The 21,844-nt window shown below is 44.0% G+C and overlaps 1 protein-coding gene across 1 annotated transcript in view; it reads left to right on the forward strand.

The window, feature by feature from the left end:
• Positions 1–3,076: 3,076 nt before the first annotated feature.
• The window catches only part of LOC109917672 (sodium- and chloride-dependent neutral and basic amino acid transporter B(0+)-like), a 50,905-nt gene continuing 32,137 nt past the window's right edge, over positions 3,077–21,844 (forward strand). Inside the window, exons 1-4 of the mRNA XM_048605211.1 lie at positions 3,077–3,148; positions 5,520–5,673; positions 11,899–12,030; positions 16,187–16,354. Of these exons, the coding sequence (XP_048461168.1) occupies positions 3,077–3,148; positions 5,520–5,673; positions 11,899–12,030; positions 16,187–16,354 (526 nt within the window). The remainder of the gene's footprint in view (positions 3,149–5,519; positions 5,674–11,898; positions 12,031–16,186; positions 16,355–21,844) is intronic.

Raw genomic sequence — 21,844 nt, forward strand, 5'->3', positions numbered from 1 at the left:
GGTCTGGCAGCATCTGTGAAAGAGAAAACAGAGTTAACGTTTCGGGCCCGGTGACCCTTCCTCAGAACTGATGGTGACTGGGAAGACGTCAGTTTATATGCAGAAAATAGGGAGGTGGGTGGGGTAGGGGGCTGGGACATGGGAGAGTTTAGGCCCTAAAATTATTGAAATCGATATTGAGTCCGGAGGGCTGTAGGGTCCCCAATTGGAAAATGAGGTGTTGTTCTTCCAGCTTGCGTTGGGCTTCGCTAGAACACTGCAGCAAGCCAGAAACAGAGATGTTCGCCAGGGAACAGGGTGGTGTGTTAAAGTGGCAGGCAATGGGTAGCCCAGGGTCTTTTTTAAGAGCAGAACGTAGATGTTCTGTGAAGTGGTCGCCAAGTCTACACTTCGTTTCCCCAGTGTAGAGGAGACCACATTGTGAGCAGCGAATGCAGTAGACTAGATTCTGGGAAGTGCAGGTGAAGTGTTGCTTTACCTGGAAGGTATGTTTGGGCCCTTGGATAGTGGGGAGGGAGGAGGTAAATGGGCAGGTGTTGCACCTTCGCCGGTTACAGGGGAACGTGCCGTAGGGCTGTGGGAAGGTGTTGGGGGTGAAGAAATGTGGACGAGGGTGTCCCGGAGGCAACGGTCCCTGCAGAAGGCAGACAAGGAAGGGGAGGGGAGGGGAATATGGAGAGTCGCTGTGAGAGATTGGTGCATCTTTGCAATAGGATGAGAAGCTGCCCCAACACCTACATTGCCTGGAAGAATAATATACAAGAGAAGGTTTGGGAAGGCAGGGCGAAGGGCTTTGCTAATCTCTCTTGCCTGGATCAGCCCTTTGGATCTCTTGACTCTTTTCATGAGATAAGTGCAATACTGGCTAGGTCACATTTATTGCCCATTTCTAATGGTCCAAAGGTCAGTGAAGAGCCCAACACATTGTTGTAGTTCTGGAGTCACATGTAATAACGGCTAATTTCTTTCCCTGAAGAACATTTGAGAAGCAGGTCAGTTTTGACAGTGGTTACTTTGTCGCAATTAGGCTCGCTTTCTTTTCTAGATTTTAACCAAAGTTGAAATGATGTTTCACTGCTGGCCGTGTTGGGATCTGAACACACGTCCCCTGATCAGAAAAACATGAGGGTTGTGAGTTATCAGTACCACTCACATAACTGCAACAGCACTGCCTGTCTGGTGTAGCCAGGAGCGATGACCCACATTCCTGCAGCAAATTTCTGACTCTAGCATCGGCAGTTCTTACTATTTCTGCGGTGGTGGAGGGTTGCTTTTCAGACTGGTGGCCTGCAACCAGCGGCGTGCCACAAGGATCGGTGCTAGGTCCACTGCTTTTCGTCACTTAGATAAATGATTTGGATGTGAACATAGAAGGTCTGGTTAGTAAGTTTGCAGATGACACCAAAATTGGAGGTATAGTGGACAGCGAAGAAGGTTACCAGGTAGAAGGTAGAACAGGATCTTGATCAGATGAGCCAATGGGCCAAGGAGTAGCAGATGGAGTTTAATTTAGATAAATGTGAGGTGCTGCATTTTGGAAAGGCAATTCACGGCAGGAGTTATACGCTTGATGGTGATCCAGGGAGCGCTGCTGTACAAAGAAACTCTGCAGTGCAGGTTCATAGTTCCTTGAAAATGGAGTCCCCGGTAGACAGGATAGTAAAGAAGGCATTTGGCATGCTTAACTTTATTGATCAGTGCATTGTGTGTAGGAGTTAGGACATCATCTTGCAGATGCACCGGACGTTGGTTAGGCCGTTTTTGGAATACTGCGTACAATTCTGGTCTTCCTGCTATAGGAAGGATGCTGTGAAATTTGAAAGGGTTCAGAAAAGATTTACAAGGGTATTGCTAGGGCTGGAGGCTTTGAGCTATAGGGAGAGGTTGAATAGGCTGGGGCTATTTTCCCTGGAAGGTCAGAGGCTGAGGGGTGACCTTAGAGGTTTATAAAATCATGAGGGGCATGGATGTAATGAATAGACAAGGTCTTTTCCCCAGGGGTGGGAGAGTCAAAATCTAGAGGGCATAGGTTTAGGGTGAGAGGGGAAAGATTTAAAAGGGGTAATGTTTTCAGGCAGTGGATGGTGCTTGCATGGACTGAGCTGCCAGAGGAAGTGGTGGAGGCTGGTACAATTACAACATTTGAAAGGCATCTGCATGGGTATATGAATAGGAAGGGTTTAGAGGGATCTCGCCAATTTCTGCCAAATGGGACTAGATTTATTTAGGATATCTGGTCAGCATGGACGAGTTGGACAGAAGGGTCTGTTTCCATGCTTTCCAGCTGTATGACTGTGACTCTAAACTCTCAATTACTTGCAGTCCAGCCTACGTGTTCCCTGGGCCTATTCTTTTCCTCCTGCTTATTGGGAACAGTCTCCCTGTAGCTCTGGCAGCTTGTCCTCCAGGACATGCAGAAAAGTGTGGTGCTGGATTGTCAAAAGGAGCCTGCATCTTTACAATTCACAGGCCTGTCGAAATGCACGTGATTCTTCAATTCTGATCTTTGCTGGTTCCTTTTAAAGTAGTTCCAGACTGCCTTGTGTTGCTCCCACTCTAATTAGTCAGGAAACCCCGAAAGATTGATGTAAGTACTGTGGCTGGGGTTAAAAGGTGACAGACAAATGCAATGCTGAAACTTCCCAGTTGCCAATGTACTATTCACTGTGAAGGGATCTGAAAGTTAATTATCTTAATTTAAGCCTAACAGAATAAATATTAAAGTGGTAGTTATACAGTCCAGATTTTAATCATCAGACATTTTTTAAAAATCCTGTTATTTCAGGAATATATGGATGGTTCAAAATTCCATGAACTGATTGGTGCAACTGCAAAGTTCTGTCCCCTTTTAAAAATGCAACAAAAATGTAAATGCACTTTGACACTGAGTGTTCTGAAATTGATACACATTAGTAGCCTTGGACCAACAGATTCACCTGTTCCTAGCTGATGCAGATTGCGCTTGAATGAGACTGTGTCAGAGTCACTCCTGTAGCCAGGGCACTGCAGCAGCTAGAGCTTTCAAACTGGAGCTCTATACCCCCAGTAAACAGAAGAATCTTTTGTTTTCCACCACATGGCCAAACGACAGCTGACTGTGTCTAGGTTCTTACAACTTTACCATCTAATACACCTTCCAGAGGGCACTGTGAGTACCTGATCAAAACGTGCATGTAAACACAGGCAAAATGCTGACGATTTTGATTATTGTGAATTGCAGGGTCTCTCTGTGTGGTTCAGGGGGTTTCCAAACCAGTAAATGGTTGCTATTAAATGCAGATCTACACAGCGGGCTGAATCATGTGTTTTTTTTTCATTTCGTTAAGTGCAAATTGCGTTGGGGTTTGTTTTTTTGGAGGGATTTCCACCATGAGGCCTAGCAAGGTTTCTCGCCCTACACTACCAACCTCGCTGCATTAACTACCCTATCCCGCCAGTAATGCTTCCCTCACATACGATTCCTGCCCCAACTTACCGTGAGCCATTCCCAGAACAGCTGAATGCTCGGTGGATATATCGCAATTCACCAGAAACCCTTGCTTTCGGTGTCATCTTTAAAGGCCTGGCGCGCACACGGGTAGGCGCTGCCTTGCACAGTGCCTGACATTTACCCTCCTCGCTGGTAGTCAGGCAGCAATTGGTGCCCTGCTTTTCAGACAGATATCTGGAGGTCCTGCCAGAGGGGGTGGTGCAAAAGCAGGACTTCCTCTTCCCGCAGGACTGGCAGAGGACACCACAGCACTGGCCACGCCAGCCTGGTAGGAGGGCATCACGCGGGTCAGTCTGTCTCAGCCGTCTGGTAGAATGCCCAGTGCAGTGAGATGCAGGTCAATGACCTTCTTCACTCCGCCAGCGTAAGTGCCACCATCTTCTCTCTGTTGCCTCGCATTCACTTTATCTCCGTACTGCACCCACGTCCCACCAGGGTTCATGCTCTACCAACTCTCACTATTGCCTTCGACATTTTCCCTTACTTGCTGTCACACACCCCCAACCCTTTTGGCGCCACTAATCCTGCATACCCTCTGCACCACCCACTCACTCACTCATGAAAGCTCCTCAGCTCCTCTGACATATAATCCTCTGACATACAGCATGGAAGCAGGCCATTCAGCCCATCGAGTCCACACCAATCCTCTGAATAGCATCCCACACAGACCCATTCTCCCTTACCCTATCCCTGTAACCCTCGATTTGCCATGGCTAACTCACCTAGTCTGCGCATCCCTGAAAACTATGGGCAACTTCGCATGGCCAATCCACCTGACCTGCACATCTTTGGACCGTGAGAGGAAGCCAGAGCACCCGGAGGAAACACGTGCAGACCGAGTGAGTGCTAATAGAGTGAGAGCTTAAGAGAATAGAGATACAGCCTGGTCCAGTCCATGAGCCAGGTGTGTGTCCCCTGAGCACACAGTCTCCTTGCTGCAGCATTACAATGGGAGCTGCCGGGGCAGCCCAAGATGTAGCGTTGACGTGCAGGAGTGTCCTGTATGTGGGTCAGAGATGTGCCATGAGGGTTCAGGGAGGCTGGTGCATATCGGATGTCAATGTCCCTGGATGTGGGATACACGTAGGCAGTACCTGCAGAGTTCACCCTGAGATTTTAGCGTGTGGTTTCCACCTTCAGATCAAGCAGCGGACTCAATTTGCCAGGCACTTGCTCTGCTTTCAATGCCGAGCTTTCTTCACATTTGGCTTGGTTGGCAAGTGGTGGTAAGTCAGAAAGCTGAATGTTAAAGAGGTGAATCAGACTCTCAAAAAGGTGCTTACAAAAGAACTAGGAGCAGGAGTGGATAATCCAGCCCCTTCAGCCTGCTCTACAATTTCATACAATGATGGCTGCTCTCATCCTGGCCTCAACTCCACTCTCCTGCCTGCTCTCCATTAACCCTTCAACCCATCACTAATTAAAAGTCTGTCTCACTCCTCCTTGGGTTTAAACAATGTCCTGGTGTCCATCGTCCTCCAGGGTAGTGAATTCTACAGAACCTTTCGGAGAAGTGATTCCTCCTCATCTCATTTTAAAATCTGCTACCACCTATCCTGAAACTATGACCTCTTGTTCCGGATTGTTTGGCAAGCAGTAATTGCGTTTAATTGGTAACTCGTCATTGCCTAATGGGAAAGTCACCAGGCCGCTGGTGAAAAACATCGAAGATAGAGCCAAGATGCTCCAACGTCAAGATGGCCCTCCCTGGACTCCTTGTCCAATTTCGAACACAAGTCTCTCCATAGCCCACATTGCTCAGAACCTGTAAGATTCTGCTCGGTGTTTCTGTCGTGGGTGAGGGATTTGCGTACAGTCGATTCTTGGAAAGTCCAACTTATGAATCAGGGAAAATAAAAGTGAAGTAACTGCAAATGCTGGAAATCTGAACTGGAAACCAAAAAGCGTTGGCAGAGTCTTCCAGACTCAAAACATTGACACTGTTTCTCTCTCCGCAGGTGCTGCCAAAGCTGCTGAGTTCCTTCAGTACTTTCTGCTCATATTTTTTTGAATTCTCTGTGTCCCTCAGGCTGCCAGTAATGAACAAGCGGCTGAAGGTGAAGAGAATGTGGAACGGGGGAACTGGTCCTCAAAGACTGACTACTTGCTCTCGGTGATCGGCTGCGCAGTGGGTCTGGGCAACATCTGGAGATTCCCATACCTGGCTTACAAAAACGGAGGAGGTACTGTCGGGAAATCTGAATGACAGGGAGAGAGAAAATCATAATTTAATGGGAACAATTCATTGATTTACAGAAAATATCACGTTCAGTGAAAAAGGGAACTCTAAACCACTGTTATGTCATCCATCTGGCTAGCAGTGAGATTAGGCCTCTATCATATAAATAGTGTTTATTATAGTAAACATTATTCTTAATTAAATATTGTCATTGAGCTCACCAACTAGCATGTAGAACATAAAACAGTACAGCACAGGAACAGGCCCTTGGGTCCACAATGTCTGTGCTGACTATAGTGTCATTCTAAACTAATCCCTTCTGCCTGCACACAGTCCATATCACTCTATTCCTTGCCTGATTATGCATCTGTCTAAACGTCTCTTAAACGTTGCTATCATATCTACTTCGGCCACTTCCCCGGCAGCATGTTCCAGGCTGTAAGGTACCACAGATGTAAGACTCACTGGGCTATAATTTCCTGGATGGTCCTTATTGCCCTGCTTAAGCAAAGGAACAACGTTGACTATTCTCCAGTCTTCTGGGAACTTGCCTGTGCAAAGATCTCAGTCAAGGCTCCTCTTATTCTCAAACTTAGTAAATGACATTTCCACCCTGGGATACAGACTCCCAACTATCCACTCAATCCATTCCTCGCATAATTTTATATACTTCTATCAGGTCTCCCCTCAGCCTTTGACTCGCTCACAGAAAAAATCCAAGCTTGTCCAACCTCTCCTTATAGCTAACAAGCTCCAATCCATTGCAACATCCTGTTAAACTTCCTTGCATCTTCTCCAAAGCCTCCACATCCTTCCTATAGTGTGGTGACTGGAACTGCACACTATATTCCAAATTTGGCCAAACTAAAGTCGTATACAACTGCAACATGACTTGCCAACTTTTATACTCAGTGCCCTCAACTGAAGAAGGCAAGTATGCCTTATCTTTACCACCTTATCCACTGGTGTAGCCACTTTCAGGGAGCTATGCACTTGCGCCCCAAGATCCCTCCATATATCAATGCTCCTAAGGGTCCTGCCATTTACCATATAGTTTCCACTTGCATTTGACCTGCCAAAATACATGACCACACTTATCCAGGTTAAACTCCAGCTGCCACTTCTCTGCCCAACTTTCCAACTGATCTACATCCTGCTGTATCCTTTGAAAATCTTCTTCGCTATCCACAACTGCACCAGTTCTCATGTTGTCTTCAAAATTACCAATCAGGCCACTGACATTTTCATCCATATAATTTATACACATTACAAACAACAGAAGACCCAGCACTGATCCTTGCGGAACACCGCTGATCACAAACCTCCAGTCAAAAAAACACCACTCCACAACTACCCTCTGTCTTCGATGATGAAGCCAATTTTGCGTCTATCTCACCACTCACCACAGATCCCATGTGTCTTCACCTTCTGGACCAACCTACCATGAGGGACCTTGTCAGATGCTTTCATCAAATCCACGTAGACAACATTCACTTCCCTACCCCCATCAATCATCTTCATCATTTCTTCAAAAAACTCTGTCAAATTTGTGAGACAAGATCTCCCCCACATATAGCCATGCTGACTATCCCTATTAAGTCCATTCATTTCCAAATGCAAGTAAATCCTGTCCCTAAGAATCTTCTCCAATAATTTCCCTACCATAGATGTAAGGCTCACTGGCCTATAATTTCCTGGATGGTCCTTATTGCCCTGCTTAAACAAAGGAACAACGTTGACTATTCTCCAGTCTTCTGGGAACTTGCCTGTGCAAAGATCTCAGTCAAGGCCCAGCAATCTCATCCATTGTGTCCTTTAGTATCCTGGAATAAATCCCATCAAGACTTGGGAAAGCAATCCACCTTAATATTTTTCAAGACCACCAACATCTCCTCCTTCTTAATATTGACATGATCTAGAATATCAACATGTCCCTCCCCTTATCTTACCATCATCCATGCCCTTCTCCTTGGTGAATGCCAATGTGAAGTACTTATTAAGAACCTCACCCACTTCCTCTGGCTCCATGCATAAATTCCCTTCCTTGTACTTGAGTGGGCCTGCAGTTTCCCTAGCTAACCACTTGCTCCTAATGTATGTATAAAATGCCTTGGGATTCTTCTCAGTCCTACTTGGCAAAAATATTTCATTACCCCATTTAACCCTCCTGATTCCTTAAGGTCTTTCTTGCTCCGTTTACATTCCTCAAGGATCTTGTCTGATTTCGATTTCCTAAATTTTTTATATGTTTCTTTTTTCCTTCCCTTTGACTAAACTTTCAACATCTTTTCTCATCCAGAGTTCCTGAACTTTGCTGTCCTTATCTTTCATTCTTGCAGGAATATGATGGTTCTAAACTCTGATTAACTGCCTTTACAAGATTTGCACATCTCAGCATAAATTTAAATCGAGGTGCAAATGAAACAAGGACGTTGTGAAATTAAAGAAAAAAGCGTATTCCCACAGCCAGTCGTAAGGGTCTGGATTGCGCTGCCTTGAAAAGTAGTAGGGGCAGGTTCAGTTGCAATATTCCGGAGAGTTATTGTTTGGAAAGTAATGTCATGCAGTGATATGAGCGAAGACAGGAAATTGACACTAGGGAACAGAACTGTAGAACTATGGGCTAAATGGCCTCCTTCTGCACCGTAGCAATTCTGTGAATCTGTGGGGTGATTGGGGAAGACAGTTCAGGGGAAAATGATGGAGCAGGGCCAAGGGGATCATTGATAGAGCAGGACTGACAGGAGTGAACATTTACCTCTTATTCCTCACATTTTGCCCTCTGTTACTCTCCCTGTCCACCATGCCTGTCAGTTTTGAACAGATCCAGCAAATATATGTATTTCATTAAAGAGTGATTAATTGTCAATAGGTCCTTTTGCTTTCTGTGATTTCAATGACCAGAATAACTCCTACGATTGCTGCTTGTAGGTACTTATGGACAGTGACAAAAACTTCTACCTGTGAGCCACATCCACTGGGCACCCATTGGTTCAAATTGGTTCACCGGGGTATCAATGACTCAGCAATTTGTCATGTATTAACTGTCAATCACATTACCCACACAGCACAATAATACTTCAGATAGTAGAGGTACTTATAGACAGAATCACAGAATTGTCACAGTGTAGAAGGAGGCCATTCAGCCCATTATATCTGCGTCAGCTGTCTGAGCATTTTCACTTAGTGCCAATCTCTTGCCTTTTCTTTCTCTGTAGCCCTGCTCATTGTTTCTACTAAATCATCACCGAACGCTCTCTGGAATGTTTCAGTGCCTCCACCACATTCCCTACCCTAACTACTCCCTGTGTGAAAAACCTCTTTCTCACCTCACATTTGCTTTATTTGCAAAACTCTTCAAATCTGTGGTGCGTGGTTCTTGATCCTTCTATGAGTGGGAACAGTTTCTCCCTTTTTACACTCAGCAGTCTTTTCACGATTTTGAAAACCTCGACCAAATTTTCTCTTCATCTTCATGTCTCGGATGAAATCAGTCCTGATTTCTCCAACCTGCCCTCAAAACTGGGATCCCTGGGATTATTCTGTAAATTTCTTCTGCACTTACTCCCATTCATATTTTTCCAGTGCTTGACACAATTCTGCAGCTGAGGTTTAACCAGTGTCCAAAAGAAGTTCATCTTAACTTCCCTGCTCTTATACTGTGTGCCCCTATTAATGATGCCTGGAATTTTTTTTCTTATTCATTTGTGGGATGTGGGTGTTGCTGACGGGCCAGCATTTCTTGCCCATCTCTAGTTGCCCTTCTTCAGCTGCCTTCTTGAACCGCTGCAGTCCTCCTGTTGTACGTTGACCCACAATACCATTAGGGAGGGAATTCCAGGATTTTGACCCAGCGACAGTGAAGGAACAGCAATATATTTCCAAGTTAGGACAGTGAGTAACTTGGCGGGGAACTTGGATGGCGTTCCCATATGTCTATTGCCCTTGTCCTTCTAGATGGAAGTGGTCGTGGGTTTGGAAGGTGCTTCTGAGGATCTTTGGTGAATTTCTGCAGTGCATCTTGTAGATAGTACACACTGCTGCTGCTGAGGGTCAGTGGTGGAGGGAGTGGATGCTTGTGAATCTAGTGCCAATCAAGCAGGCTGCTTTGTCCTGGATGGTGTAAAGCTTTTTGGGTGTTGTTGGGGCTGCACTCATCCAGGAAAGTGGGGAGTGTTCCATCGCACTCCTGACTTGTGCCTTGTAAATGGTGGACAGGCTTTGAGGAGTCAGGTGGAGTTACTTGCTGCAGTAATCCCAGCTTCTAGCCTGCTCTTGTAGCCACTGTATGCTTTCTTTACATTTGGATGCTTAGTCTGCCTTCTGCTGTTCTGTAACTGACCGAGTTATTGATGTTGTGAAACTTGAATGGATGCAGAAAAGATTTACAAGGATGTTACTGGAGATGGAGGGTTTGAGCTATAGGGAGAGTCTGAATAGGCTGGGGCTATTTTCACTGGAGTGTCGGAGGCTGAGGGGTGACCTTATAGATGTTTATAAAATCATGAGAGGCATGGATAGGGTGAATAGCCAAGGTCTTTTCCCTAGGGTAGGGGAGTCCAAAACTAGAAGGCATAGGTTTAAGGTGAGAGGGGAAAGATTTAAAAGGGACCTGAGGAGTAACTTTTTCACACAGAGGGTGGTGCGTGCATGGAACGAGCTGCCAGAGGAAGTGGTGAAGGCAGGTACAATTACAACATTTAAAAGCCATCTGGATGTGTACATGAATAGGAAGGGTTTAGAGGAGTATGAACCAAATGCTGGTAAATGGGACTAGATCAGATTGGGAAGTCTGGTCAGCACAGATGAATTAGATCTTAGGATCTGTTTCCATGCTGTACAACTCTATGACTCTGAAATGTACGTGCCCTTGACTGAGGACTGCTGCACAACAAGACAACCTGCTTGATTTCCCGACAACTTGTTTTTATGGTGATAAAAACCGAAAGAACTGCGGATGCTGTAAAACAGAAACAAAAACAGAAATTGCTGGAAAAGCTGAGCAGATCTGGCAGCATCTGTGGAGAGAAAATCAGAGTTAACGCTTTGGGTTCAGTAATGTTTCAGGTTCTGAGGAAGGATCACAGGACCCGAAACGTTAACTCTGATTTTCTCTCCACAGACGCTGCCAGACCTGCTGAGCTTTTCCAGCAATTTCTGTTTTTGTTTGTATGTGGATTTGGTGAGATCACAAGTGAAACTGTTAACAAAGTGCTTAACAAGTAATAATGTGCATCTGTTTGCAACCTCAACCACTGCTCGGTTCAAATCTCATCATGCCATTAGTGTGGCATAGCGGTACTGTACCTGCCTCTAGGCCAAAAAGGCTGGTATAAATTCCATTCTGCCTCATAATATCTCCCAAAATAACATCTCTGATCAGTTTGATTTAAAATGTCTACAAGATGCAGTGAGATACTCTTGATGTCAAGACAGGTCTTGTTAAACATCTCACTTGATTCTGCCACTCATCTTGCCATCACCCATGTTGCTCAGAACCTGGTAAGACTCTGCCTGATAAGTCACAATCTTGCACACTATACTTTCTAGGAAATACATTAATGCACGCGCCAGCACTGCTTGTTCCCTGGTCAGTGAGTGTGCATTATATCATGCCGATGGATTGCTTGAAGTGCTTTGGTATTCCTGTCAACATGATACGCAATGTCACTTTATGTTAGCAAGCCTACGAGTCAACTCTTTAGTCAGATATTGAACCTGTAACTTCTATGGGAAGCAGCATTTTACGCTGATGGCTCTTTGGTCTCTGTGTGCAAATACACCTTTGCTAGGTGGTTTCTGCCAATCTAACGGAACTGGAAACTCGGACTTATTATATTACTCGCATTTGAGGCCATTGGAACCACTGAGAGATTCAGGAGCAGACACAGAGTGGAGAGATAGAGATATAGATAAGAACACCACAACAGCCAGGAGAGGAATACAATTCATCCCCGAATACAGGCCATCCCTGGGTTGAGAACCTATTCCATTCCTGAGTCCATTCATAAGTTGATTTGTAAACAAGTCAGATCACAATACAGGACGATCTAAAGGAGCTGTTTGTAAGTACAGGCAGTGTTCTTGTGAATATGTTCAGTGATTGATTGCCACGATAAAGAGATTGCAAAAATAAATCTTATGGCCCATCAAGCCAGGTGTCACACTGGACTGTGTCCTGGTCAGTCAGAGCTATTTCTAGGATAATAACATATTCTATATTTTCCAGGTGCATTCCTTATTCCCTACATTATCATGTTGGCAATTGCGGGAATGCCATTGTTTTTCTTGGAGTCTTCTTTAGGGCAGTTTGCCAGCCTCGGGCCCGTGGCAGTATGGAAAGCCGTGCCAATATTACAAGGTGAATATTCATTGATAAACACTGACTTAGCAACCTTGCAAATGAGCACATATGTTTAATACAAATTAATAAATTGGCTGCATTCATTATCTGGTGACATTATCAGTTAACCTTGCTCCCACACTAACGTGACAGTACTTTACTAAGGCAGATATTAAAAAATAGGTGGATTTGTTTGTCTTTCCTTATCCAAATTTTCTAAATGACCGCTCTCAATATTTGAGGCAGACCTAGTAGGGCCGCTCGAGAAACAAGGAAGACATTCCGGTACATCATAGAATTACTTCATAACATGGTAATCCAAGTCAATTCCATTAAAGGAACATAATGTCTAAAACCTGACTGAGGGGATTAATGAAAATGTTCCTCAGGGGTGACCCATAACAGAATTTACTGTTTGTTGTCCACAAAAGAACTGGATATCTGCTCTAAATTGAGAATGCAAAGATGTCTGTGCAGCATTCTTAAGCAGATGGTCTTCCAAAGAAGCACTATATATCCCTTAAGATTGTACTGTAATTTGTTTTGGAGAATGGAGAGAAAACATTGTACCCTCCTGCCACATCTCCTGTTAGCTAGTCATGGGAAGCCTTGAGATCTGTACAGGGCTTGCTCTGTTTCAGATGCTGGGTGAATGACAATCTAATGGATCGCTTGACACCATGAATGAGGAGTGGGAGGGAGCAAACTTCACATAGAGTGAAAATGAGCTAGCAAAATGAGGTGGGTAAGCCCTTAGATGTAACTGAGGCCTTGTTTAAAGAAGGCACAAGACAATCCAAGAGCCTAACGTAATAACAAGACCATGGTCAGAAAGTCCAAAGCAGACAATCCAGACAATCAGTAACAAAACAAAGAGCTGTGGATGCTAGCGATCTGAACCAACAAAAGTAGAAATTGCTGGAGAAACTCAGTAAGTCTGACAGCACATGTGAACAGCAAACAGATTCAACATTTCAACTTAAATGTCAACTCTGTTTTTCTTCGCAGGTGCTGCCAGACCTGCTGAATTTCTCCAGCAATTTCTGCTTTTTTGTTTATACCAGATAAACATCCTGAAGTAATGAAGACAGAGACAGATAGAGAAGGAGAGAGGATCTCATGGTGATGCAGGAACTACTGAGAGACCTTGACCCCAGGGAACAGAGAGCTGTTCATCTCCCCAGTCAACTGATTGGTAGTCCGTATAAATGCGTTCATGACGTGGTATCTAGACAGCGGTACTTTCACATCTTGACAGATGAGGATAGGCGAGATTTACAGTGACATGGTAACACCACTCAGAGTCATAATAAAAGTTATCAAATCTTTATCAAATCCCAAAAGCCAAGAAAGAGGGACAGGGAAACCAGGAGATTAAGAGAACATGAGGGAACAATTACAGTGCAAATGGAGTAGATCTTCATTCTGAAACCTGAACAGAAACCCACAGTTATGTAATGGCATTCAGAAACTGATATGAGGTGCTTACTTGATGGCCCAGTTGGATGAGATTGGGTACAGCCAGTTCACAAACTTGAAGCTGGCTAAAGGGTACTGACAACTTTAACAGGATATTGAAATAGAAAATGGCTCGACTAGATCCCGAATAGGTTGATTATAAGTATCTACAGTTAACATAGAGATACACATCTACATGACGGGAGGTTCTATTAGACAGAGCATGAATATTTGGACTCATGTCAAGTGCAACATTGGGTTTGTGGAGAACAAATACCTTGGATACAGAAAGTTGAAATTCTAAAAATCTAGTCCAATTCAAGATAAGGAGCAAGTCAGAACATTTTTGGATTCATTGTTTATTACCAATTATTTTTTTCTGCACTTTTATTACCTTACCGCCCCCTGATTGAAGTGAAACCATCAACTTGGGTATGATGGATCCTTGAGATACAGGAACTTCTAGAAACTGGGGCTAAACTTTATATACTACCCCTGTCTCATGGTCATAGACTTTAGGGAAAAATACCATTGCTTCAGAGGTTTAGTGTTTATAGTCACTCAAATAATTTGAGGACAGGAATACCCAATGTCTAATCTGAGCAGGTATTAGAGCCTAGAAGACAATAGTACATTAAAGTGCACATAGAGTGCCCACCAATAAAATAGAGCGTGGAAGTCTTAAATTTCTACATGCTGGGGTGGCGGTTTTTCCTGGTTAGCAATCATGTGACCTGCATGTTGAATGTGATCCATCAAAGAGGATCCCAAGGTGCTTAGTTTCAGCCTGATGAAGATGGTCCACTTGGAGAGGAGAGAATCCAAGGTGGAGGGCCTCATTGGAGTCAGTAGCCACCCCTTTAATGGTCATCCTAAATCTCTATGAATCAACCCTGAAGGCATGAGGTAGACGACGGAAACACTCGGGTTCCATGGAGTACCTCCGTCTGTCAACATTATGGATGCCTCTAATGTATCCTGAACACACATTCTGTGAGATCTATTGGAGGTGATTGTACACCAGTTCCCCGTTCATCATCCTGAGCTTTACAGACCACATGTATGCAATCTATCACATCCTATACCTGATGGAACCTTGTATACACCTCCAGCCCCAAATCTTTGACTCGCTCAGAACTACTATCTGGACCAGTGGGATAATGAACGTATCAGCGGACTCTCCTAACATCAGTCACCACCTTAACAGAGTGATGTTATTACTGATTGCGAAAGGCCGCACATATCTCCATTAGGCTACGGACTGAGCCAGAGGTACTGAAGCTAAGAGCCACTGTAATTTTGACAGGTTCTGACATCAGGTATCTGATATCTGACACCTGACACTAACATCACATAGGAGAAAAATATAGTTTTATTACTTAGAGTTCTATATTGAGACTAGACTCTTATTCATAAAAACACTTCTGATATTTGTTGACACTTCTTGATACATGGGCACTCATGGACAATATTGACACTTCTTCAGTTGACATTGTTTGACACTTCTCAACACTCTGCAACAGTGCTTGACAGATCTAGACAAGTCCAACAGTTCCACAGAGTCCACTTACCTTTTATGCACATCATTGCCATAGTTAACAGTCCCAAAGAGCATGCTAACCCCCAAACCCAAAGAATATCTGACATCAGCCTCCAGCAAAGAATCCCAAACTCCAAAAAGGATACCCTGGCCATCCAAAAAAAACAGAGAACCAAACTGCTTTTAACTGGTCATTCAAATGGCCAGCTGCTTTTAGGAGACATTCATGCATGAATTGGCCACAGTGCCTCTCATACACGAAAGAGAAATGCCAGTATCAAAAATAGCACTTAGAATTCCCACTAATATCTGGTATTTTTGCAACAACAGAGGCGTTCTCTGTCATGGCCAAAATTAGGCCTCACTTTATTGGGTCTTGAATTATCTTACTGCATTTTGTCACATCCACACATACATAATCTCAGCATATCATCACCTCCTTGTAAAATATGGAACTGATACAGTGTCTTCAAAGGGCCCTGAAAAACCCAATATCAGCCAATATTTTTCAGGATTATGTACAAATATAATGAAGATGTGGCATCTTAAGTTGATACACACTTATCATTTGTTTTAACTAATCAAGTGTACTTATATACTCCTGAACTAGGTGGGACTTGATATTTATACATTTCTATAATTAGAAACATACATCTTCACACTAAATGGCTTGTAATTAAAGTACAGCTGATCCTCAAATGTGATATAATTCCAGAGAATGAAGGACACGCAAATAACTGGGTGACAAAGTAGTTCAGTGGTTAGCACTGCTGCCTCACAGCACCAGGGACCTGGGCTCAATTCCACCCTCGGGTGACATTCTCCCTGTATCTGTCTGGGTTTGCCCTGTTTTCTTCCCACAGTCCACAGATGGGCAGGGTAGGTATATTGGCCATGCTAAATTGCCCATAGTGTCCAGGAACAGGCAGGCTAGATCGATTAGCCATGGGAGATGCACGATTACAGGAATGGGGGCGGTCTGGGTGGCATGCTGTTCATGGGTTGGTGTAGACATGATGGGCCGAATGGCCTGTTTCCCTAGTGTAGACATTCTAACTGCAGAAATTACAATGGTTACTGGCAATGAGACAAGGTTGGTTTATCTCCAAGCTGAAATTATGTGGAAGAATTTATTGCAAAAGCAGTTTCAATCTAAGTTTATGTTCCTTCTTTAAGGTGTGGGCATAAGTATGGTAGTACAAGGATCAATCACAAACTTTTCCTACTCCTGCATCCTCGCCTACAGTCTGTACTACCTGTTTGCTTCCTTCCAATCACCCCTGCCGTGGGCAGACTGCTTCAGTTGGTGGGGAGCAGATGAAACATGCAGCAGGACTCCCAAAGGTACAGTGCTCACTTCTATTGGGGAAAGTGTTCATATTTCATTCAGTTGGAGAGGAAAACTGGCCAGTTGTTTCAGTGACCACCTTCATTGTGTTGTGTCGCAGAAATGCTGATAGAAACATGCAGCAAGAATATTATTACTGAGTCACTGGACTTTTATAATAATCAATGGCTTTAAAACATTAAAAACTTTGAAGAAAATAATGATGTTTCTCATGAGGAATTCGATAAACTTTGGGTTTTAATTGCATCTTGGGTTGGAGTACAAAATGAGCCATGGCAAATTGACATCCTGTTTATACATTTTCTGAATTGTCTTTTCATCAGATTGAAATGCAAAAAATTGCTGTACTAATGTTAGTCTTCAGGCAGGGAATTGGCACTGCACTGTGCTGCCTGTGCCCACTTGTGTTGGACAGACAGCATATATAACTTCTTGCTGGCTGCTCATCAACATAATGCAATGTACGGCACTGTGCAAAATGCACTACAAATTTACCTTAATAGAGGGTCAGGTATGTGTGTGCTTAGAATATTGGATAGCTATGTTACCTCCCTTAAAGGCTCTGTGGTTAACACTGCTGCCTCACAGCATCAGGGACCTGGGTTCAATTCCACCCCTGGGTGACTGTCTGTGTGGACTTTGCACATTCTCCCCGTGTCTGCGTGGGGTTTCCTCCCACAGTCCAAAAACATGCAGGTTAGGCGGATTGTCCATGCTACATTGCCCATAGTGTCCAGGGGCGTGTAAGTTAGGTGGATTAGGCATGGGAAATGCCAGGTTACAGGGGAATGGGTCTGGCTGGGATGCTTTTCGGAGAGGCAGTGTGGACTTGGTGGGAAAGCAAAAAAGGGCGGCATGGTGGCTCAGTTTGGTTAGCACTGCTGCCTCACAGCGCCAGGGACCTGGGTTCAATTCCACCCTCGAGCGACTGTATGTGTAGAGTTTGCACATTCTCCCTGTGTCTGTGTGAGTTTTCTCCAGGTGTTCCAGTTTCCTCCCACAGTCCAAAGATGTGCAGGCTAGGTGGATTGGCCATGCTAAATTGCCCATAGTGCCCAGGGGTGTTTAGGTTAGGCGGGTTAGACATGGGAAAATGCTGGTTTAGGGGAATGGGTCTGGGTGGGAGGGTGGGTGTAGACGTATTGGGCCGAATGGCCTGTTTCCACACTGTAGGGATTCTATGATGAATTCTATGAAAGTGGTTACATCGGATGACATAGAAAATATGGCACAGATCAGGCCATTTGGCTCAACAAGTCCATGTTAGTGCTTCTCTCCCAAGCAAGCCTCCCCCTATCTTTTCTTGTCTAATGTACCATTGTAACCATATAGTCTGTTCTCCCCATCTGGTTGTATTGTCTGTTTCAGACAATTATCTGTTCAGTCAGCAAGTTTATTAATATCCTACTACAATTTGTGGTTGCTCACCTCAATTTATGCATTTTGTACGTCATGATCTGCCTGTACTGTGTGCAAAACAAAACTTTTCACTGTACCTAGGTACATGTGACAGTAATAAATCAAATAAAATCAAACGTCGTGAGTCTTCTTAATATTAACCCTCATCTGATGCTTAAATGCCCGCATACAACAATTTAATAGCAACAATAGGAGCAATTACTCACTACCAGTGTTCTTTGGCAGCTGAATAGAAGTGAACAGAGTGATATAAAAAGACACAGGATGTGCACATATTTTCCAGAGACTATGGTCCTGCTGGAGGAGGAGAAACTTACTGTCAGGAAGATGATTGTCATGTACAGAGGTGCTGAGGTTGAAAATCAGCAGCTAGAGCATAATCATGGCAAAACAGATCAGGTCTTGCATTGTGCTGATAGATACTTCAGGCCTAAGGTGTTGGACAATCACAGACAGAGGGCAGGATGGAAATACTGCAGAGGACAAAACTGAATCATCTTGCACACAAAAAAATGTGCTCAGAAAGAAGCACAACGAAGCAAGTCCAAATGGCCATGAGAGATGTTGGCTGAAGATTCTGACAAATCAGTCTACACTATACAGCAAGTAGATTCAGTGAGGTCTGGTGAATCGTGACTGAATGAGGAATGTAGAGTAAGAACATCAGATCAAGATAGAGTGTCAGATACTGATGAAACATGCAATCTTCAAAGTGGTGCAACATGGTGATCCACAAATGAAGCACTGGAAAAAGTAAATTTGAGGCTATACGATGATACCATACCTGTGCCAAGAGGACAGTTCACTCTCCAAATGCAATATGAGGATCTCAAGTTCCAGATCATAGATGGCAGGAAATAAAGTCACTCAGTTCAGAGCAAATCCGAAGCTTAACTGGTACCCTTAACATTCCAAAACAAATTTGCGACACATTGCAGCCGTTAGACCACTGATTGTGGAACACTAAAATGATGTGTTGACAGGATGAAGATATCTTCCCAGAGAATGTCATCTTGAAATAGATGCAAGACCAGTTCAACTTCTGCCAAAGAAAGTTCCATCTGCCCTCTGGTCCAGCTTGAAAGATGAGATGGAAGAGCTGGAAAAGAAAGGACTATCCAGAAAGTGACACCTCCTACAGAATGGATTAGCAGCAGGCTAGCAGTGAAACAACCTGAAAAGCTGAGAATATGTATCTACCCGGAGAATGAAGAGATCTCAAAATTCGTACTGATAATTAAGGAAACATTGCCAGAATTTGCAAGGGAAAAACTTTTTACTCCACTAGATACGAAGGATACAGACTGACAAGTGAAGCTGGATGAAAACAGTCCGTTTCTAACTGCATTCTGGATGCCATTTGCAAGATGGTTACATCTGCTGTAGCGATTGTAATGAGTTCAGCCAAGTGGAGCTCCTGGAAAATGAGCTCCTTGTTTGGGGCTGTCCATCTGGTCCAATCAGGGAGCCCTGGCTGACAGATATAAACAGGAGTGTCAGAGGTCCTGTTCACTCTGTAAACTGGCTCTGAGGGAGCTCGATTGCTGTCAAAAACTTTCCACGCGTAAATGAAAGGATACTGGCACCTGTGGAGTTATTTCAAAAGTAATAAGACAAAAAGCACGGTCCTGAAGAAGTTCGCTCATAACAGTCATCTTTTTAGTTGGGCTAAGCATTTCTGGCATCATGCTGCTTTTTGGGAAGCTCGACTCATTCACCTCTGCCATCAAAAACTGAGCCCAGTATTTGGAAAGAATTCCCAGAATTTTTTCTGGGCAAATGACAATGAAGCAGATGAAAAGCAATGAGTGGACCCACATGTTTTTCAATTATTAGGGAACTAACTTTCCCTGAGACACTAGATACTAAAACCTTTCAAGGGTTAATGGAGTTAGTTTATGTTTCCAAGCCTCCTCTGATTATGAGATGCTATTGGTTTTATTCAGCAATTCAAGAACCAGGGGATCCATATCGGGATTTTTGATGAGGTTAAGACGACTGGCAGAGGCATGTGACTCTGGTTTAACCCTTAATAGGATACTGAGAGACCACTTGATACATGGGGTTAATGGTGTAACAATGCAAAAGCAGCTTTTGGCTGAAGCTCAAATGGATTTCAAATAGGCACTATGACTGGCTCTGTCATTCGAAAATGTGGCAAGTGGAACATATGAGTTACAAGATATTCCGAAGGAAATGGACAGTCTCGCCATGCCGACTGAGCTTGGGGAACACCACTGAGTGAAGGCATAGCCTCGCTCAGGACATATCCTGAACAGAGAGGCTCTAGGTCTTCATAGAACATTTGCATCTTCATAGAATCCCTCAGGTCAACCCACAGGAAAACCCCAAAACAAAGCCAAGCCTCAGCCAAACAGTTAAAATTTTCTTCAGGATCTGGGATAGCAAACCATGCTATTGTGCAGATTCAAGACAGCAAAAGAGTCCATTTACACCGAAATTGCGTAAGAGATCTCATGGGTCGGTATTCAAGAGAGTACAAACCCTGGAAAGTCCACCTGTATCTGGTTTGGAACAGTTAAATCACTTAGCAACATTCAAATCAGAACCAGTCAAAATAAAGCAAGGGATAGCAAGAACTGCAGATGCTGGAGTCAGAGATAAAAGTGTGGAGCTGGAGGAACACAGCAGGCCAGGCAGCATCAGAGGAGCAGGAAAATTGACGTTTTGGCTCGGGAGCCTTCTTCAGAAAAGAAATAAACGTGTGGTTGAATGGTTAGCCAATTCTAATGGAGGTCGATAACAGCACAGCCACTTCAGTGATCGTAGAACATGTCTTTAACAAAATTTGCTTTGGACTCCAACTCTTAAATTTGCATAAGACCTCAGCCAGACTGAGAACCTGTGCCAGAGAATCTTTACAGAATAAGGATTCGACTTCGGTTCCTGTCTCTTATGAGAAGCAGCTGGTTTAGTTACCACTGATTGTAGTAAAAGGGTCAGCCCCAAGCCTTATAAGGCTAAATTAGTTAAGAGAAAGATTCAGCTACCTTGGCTCAATATTTCTCGATTAGAACATGGCTGCCTGAGTGAAGTCCTGATTTAAACACCTGGATATTTTTCAGGGAGGTCTCGGGACTATCAGAGGAGTCACGGTCACCTTACATGCTACCAGGAAGCAATTCTGTGATTCTGTGAGGCCCACCCGGTGCCATTTTCCTTATGGGAAAAAGTGGAGGCAGATATCAGAGGCTGGAAAGCGAAGGAATCATCAATCCAGTCCAGTTTGTGGAATGGCCAGCACCATTCATACCGATTGTTAAGCCTGACGGGTCATTTTGCCTTTGTGAGGAATTTTAAACAAATGGTAAACCACTTCTTGCAGCTGAATAAATACCCAATCTCCCACATAGAGGATTTATTTACAAAGCTGGCGAGGGAGGCGGGTATGTCCTTCACGAAGCTGGACATGAGCCAGGCGTACTTGCAATTGCGGTTAGGTGAGGAAAACCCAGAATTATGCTACACTTAATACCCATAAGGGTTTGTACCAATATGTGAGACTGCCATACGGGGTACCTCCAGCCTGTGCAATTTTTCAGCGGACGATGGAGAACCTTTTACAAGGTCTACCCCAGGTCACTATTTATCTAGATGATGTGCTAAAAACAGGGAAGACCAAGAAGGAGCACTTGGAGAAGTTAGACATAGTCCTGAGACATTTCTCCCAGGCGAGCATACACCTTAGACAGGAAAAAAGTGTGTTCCAGGCACTCCAGATGACCTACTTGGGCCACCGAGTCGACAAGACAGGGTTACAACCTGTTGGAAATACATATAAACCTTTGCATTTGATACAGTGAAGACTGGGACTCTTGTTAGTAATAATATGGCCATGTTTTCTGTGAGGTGTTTGTGCCTTAAAGGAATACATATTTGTTGCATACTATGTACTTGTTTTCTTAATTTTTGCTATTGTTTGTCTATCATATCTTTTGATGCAGTTTCTGAATCAGCCTTAGCCAAATGGACCTTCATTCTAGAGACAGTAGGAACTGCAGATGCTGGAGAATCTGAGATAACAAGGTGTAGAACTGGATGAACAC

The sequence above is a fragment of the Rhincodon typus genome, chromosome 14, assembly GCF_021869965.1.
Source record: "Rhincodon typus isolate 14 chromosome 14, sRhiTyp1.1, whole genome shotgun sequence".
Taxonomy (NCBI): Eukaryota; Metazoa; Chordata; class Chondrichthyes; order Orectolobiformes; family Rhincodontidae; genus Rhincodon; species Rhincodon typus.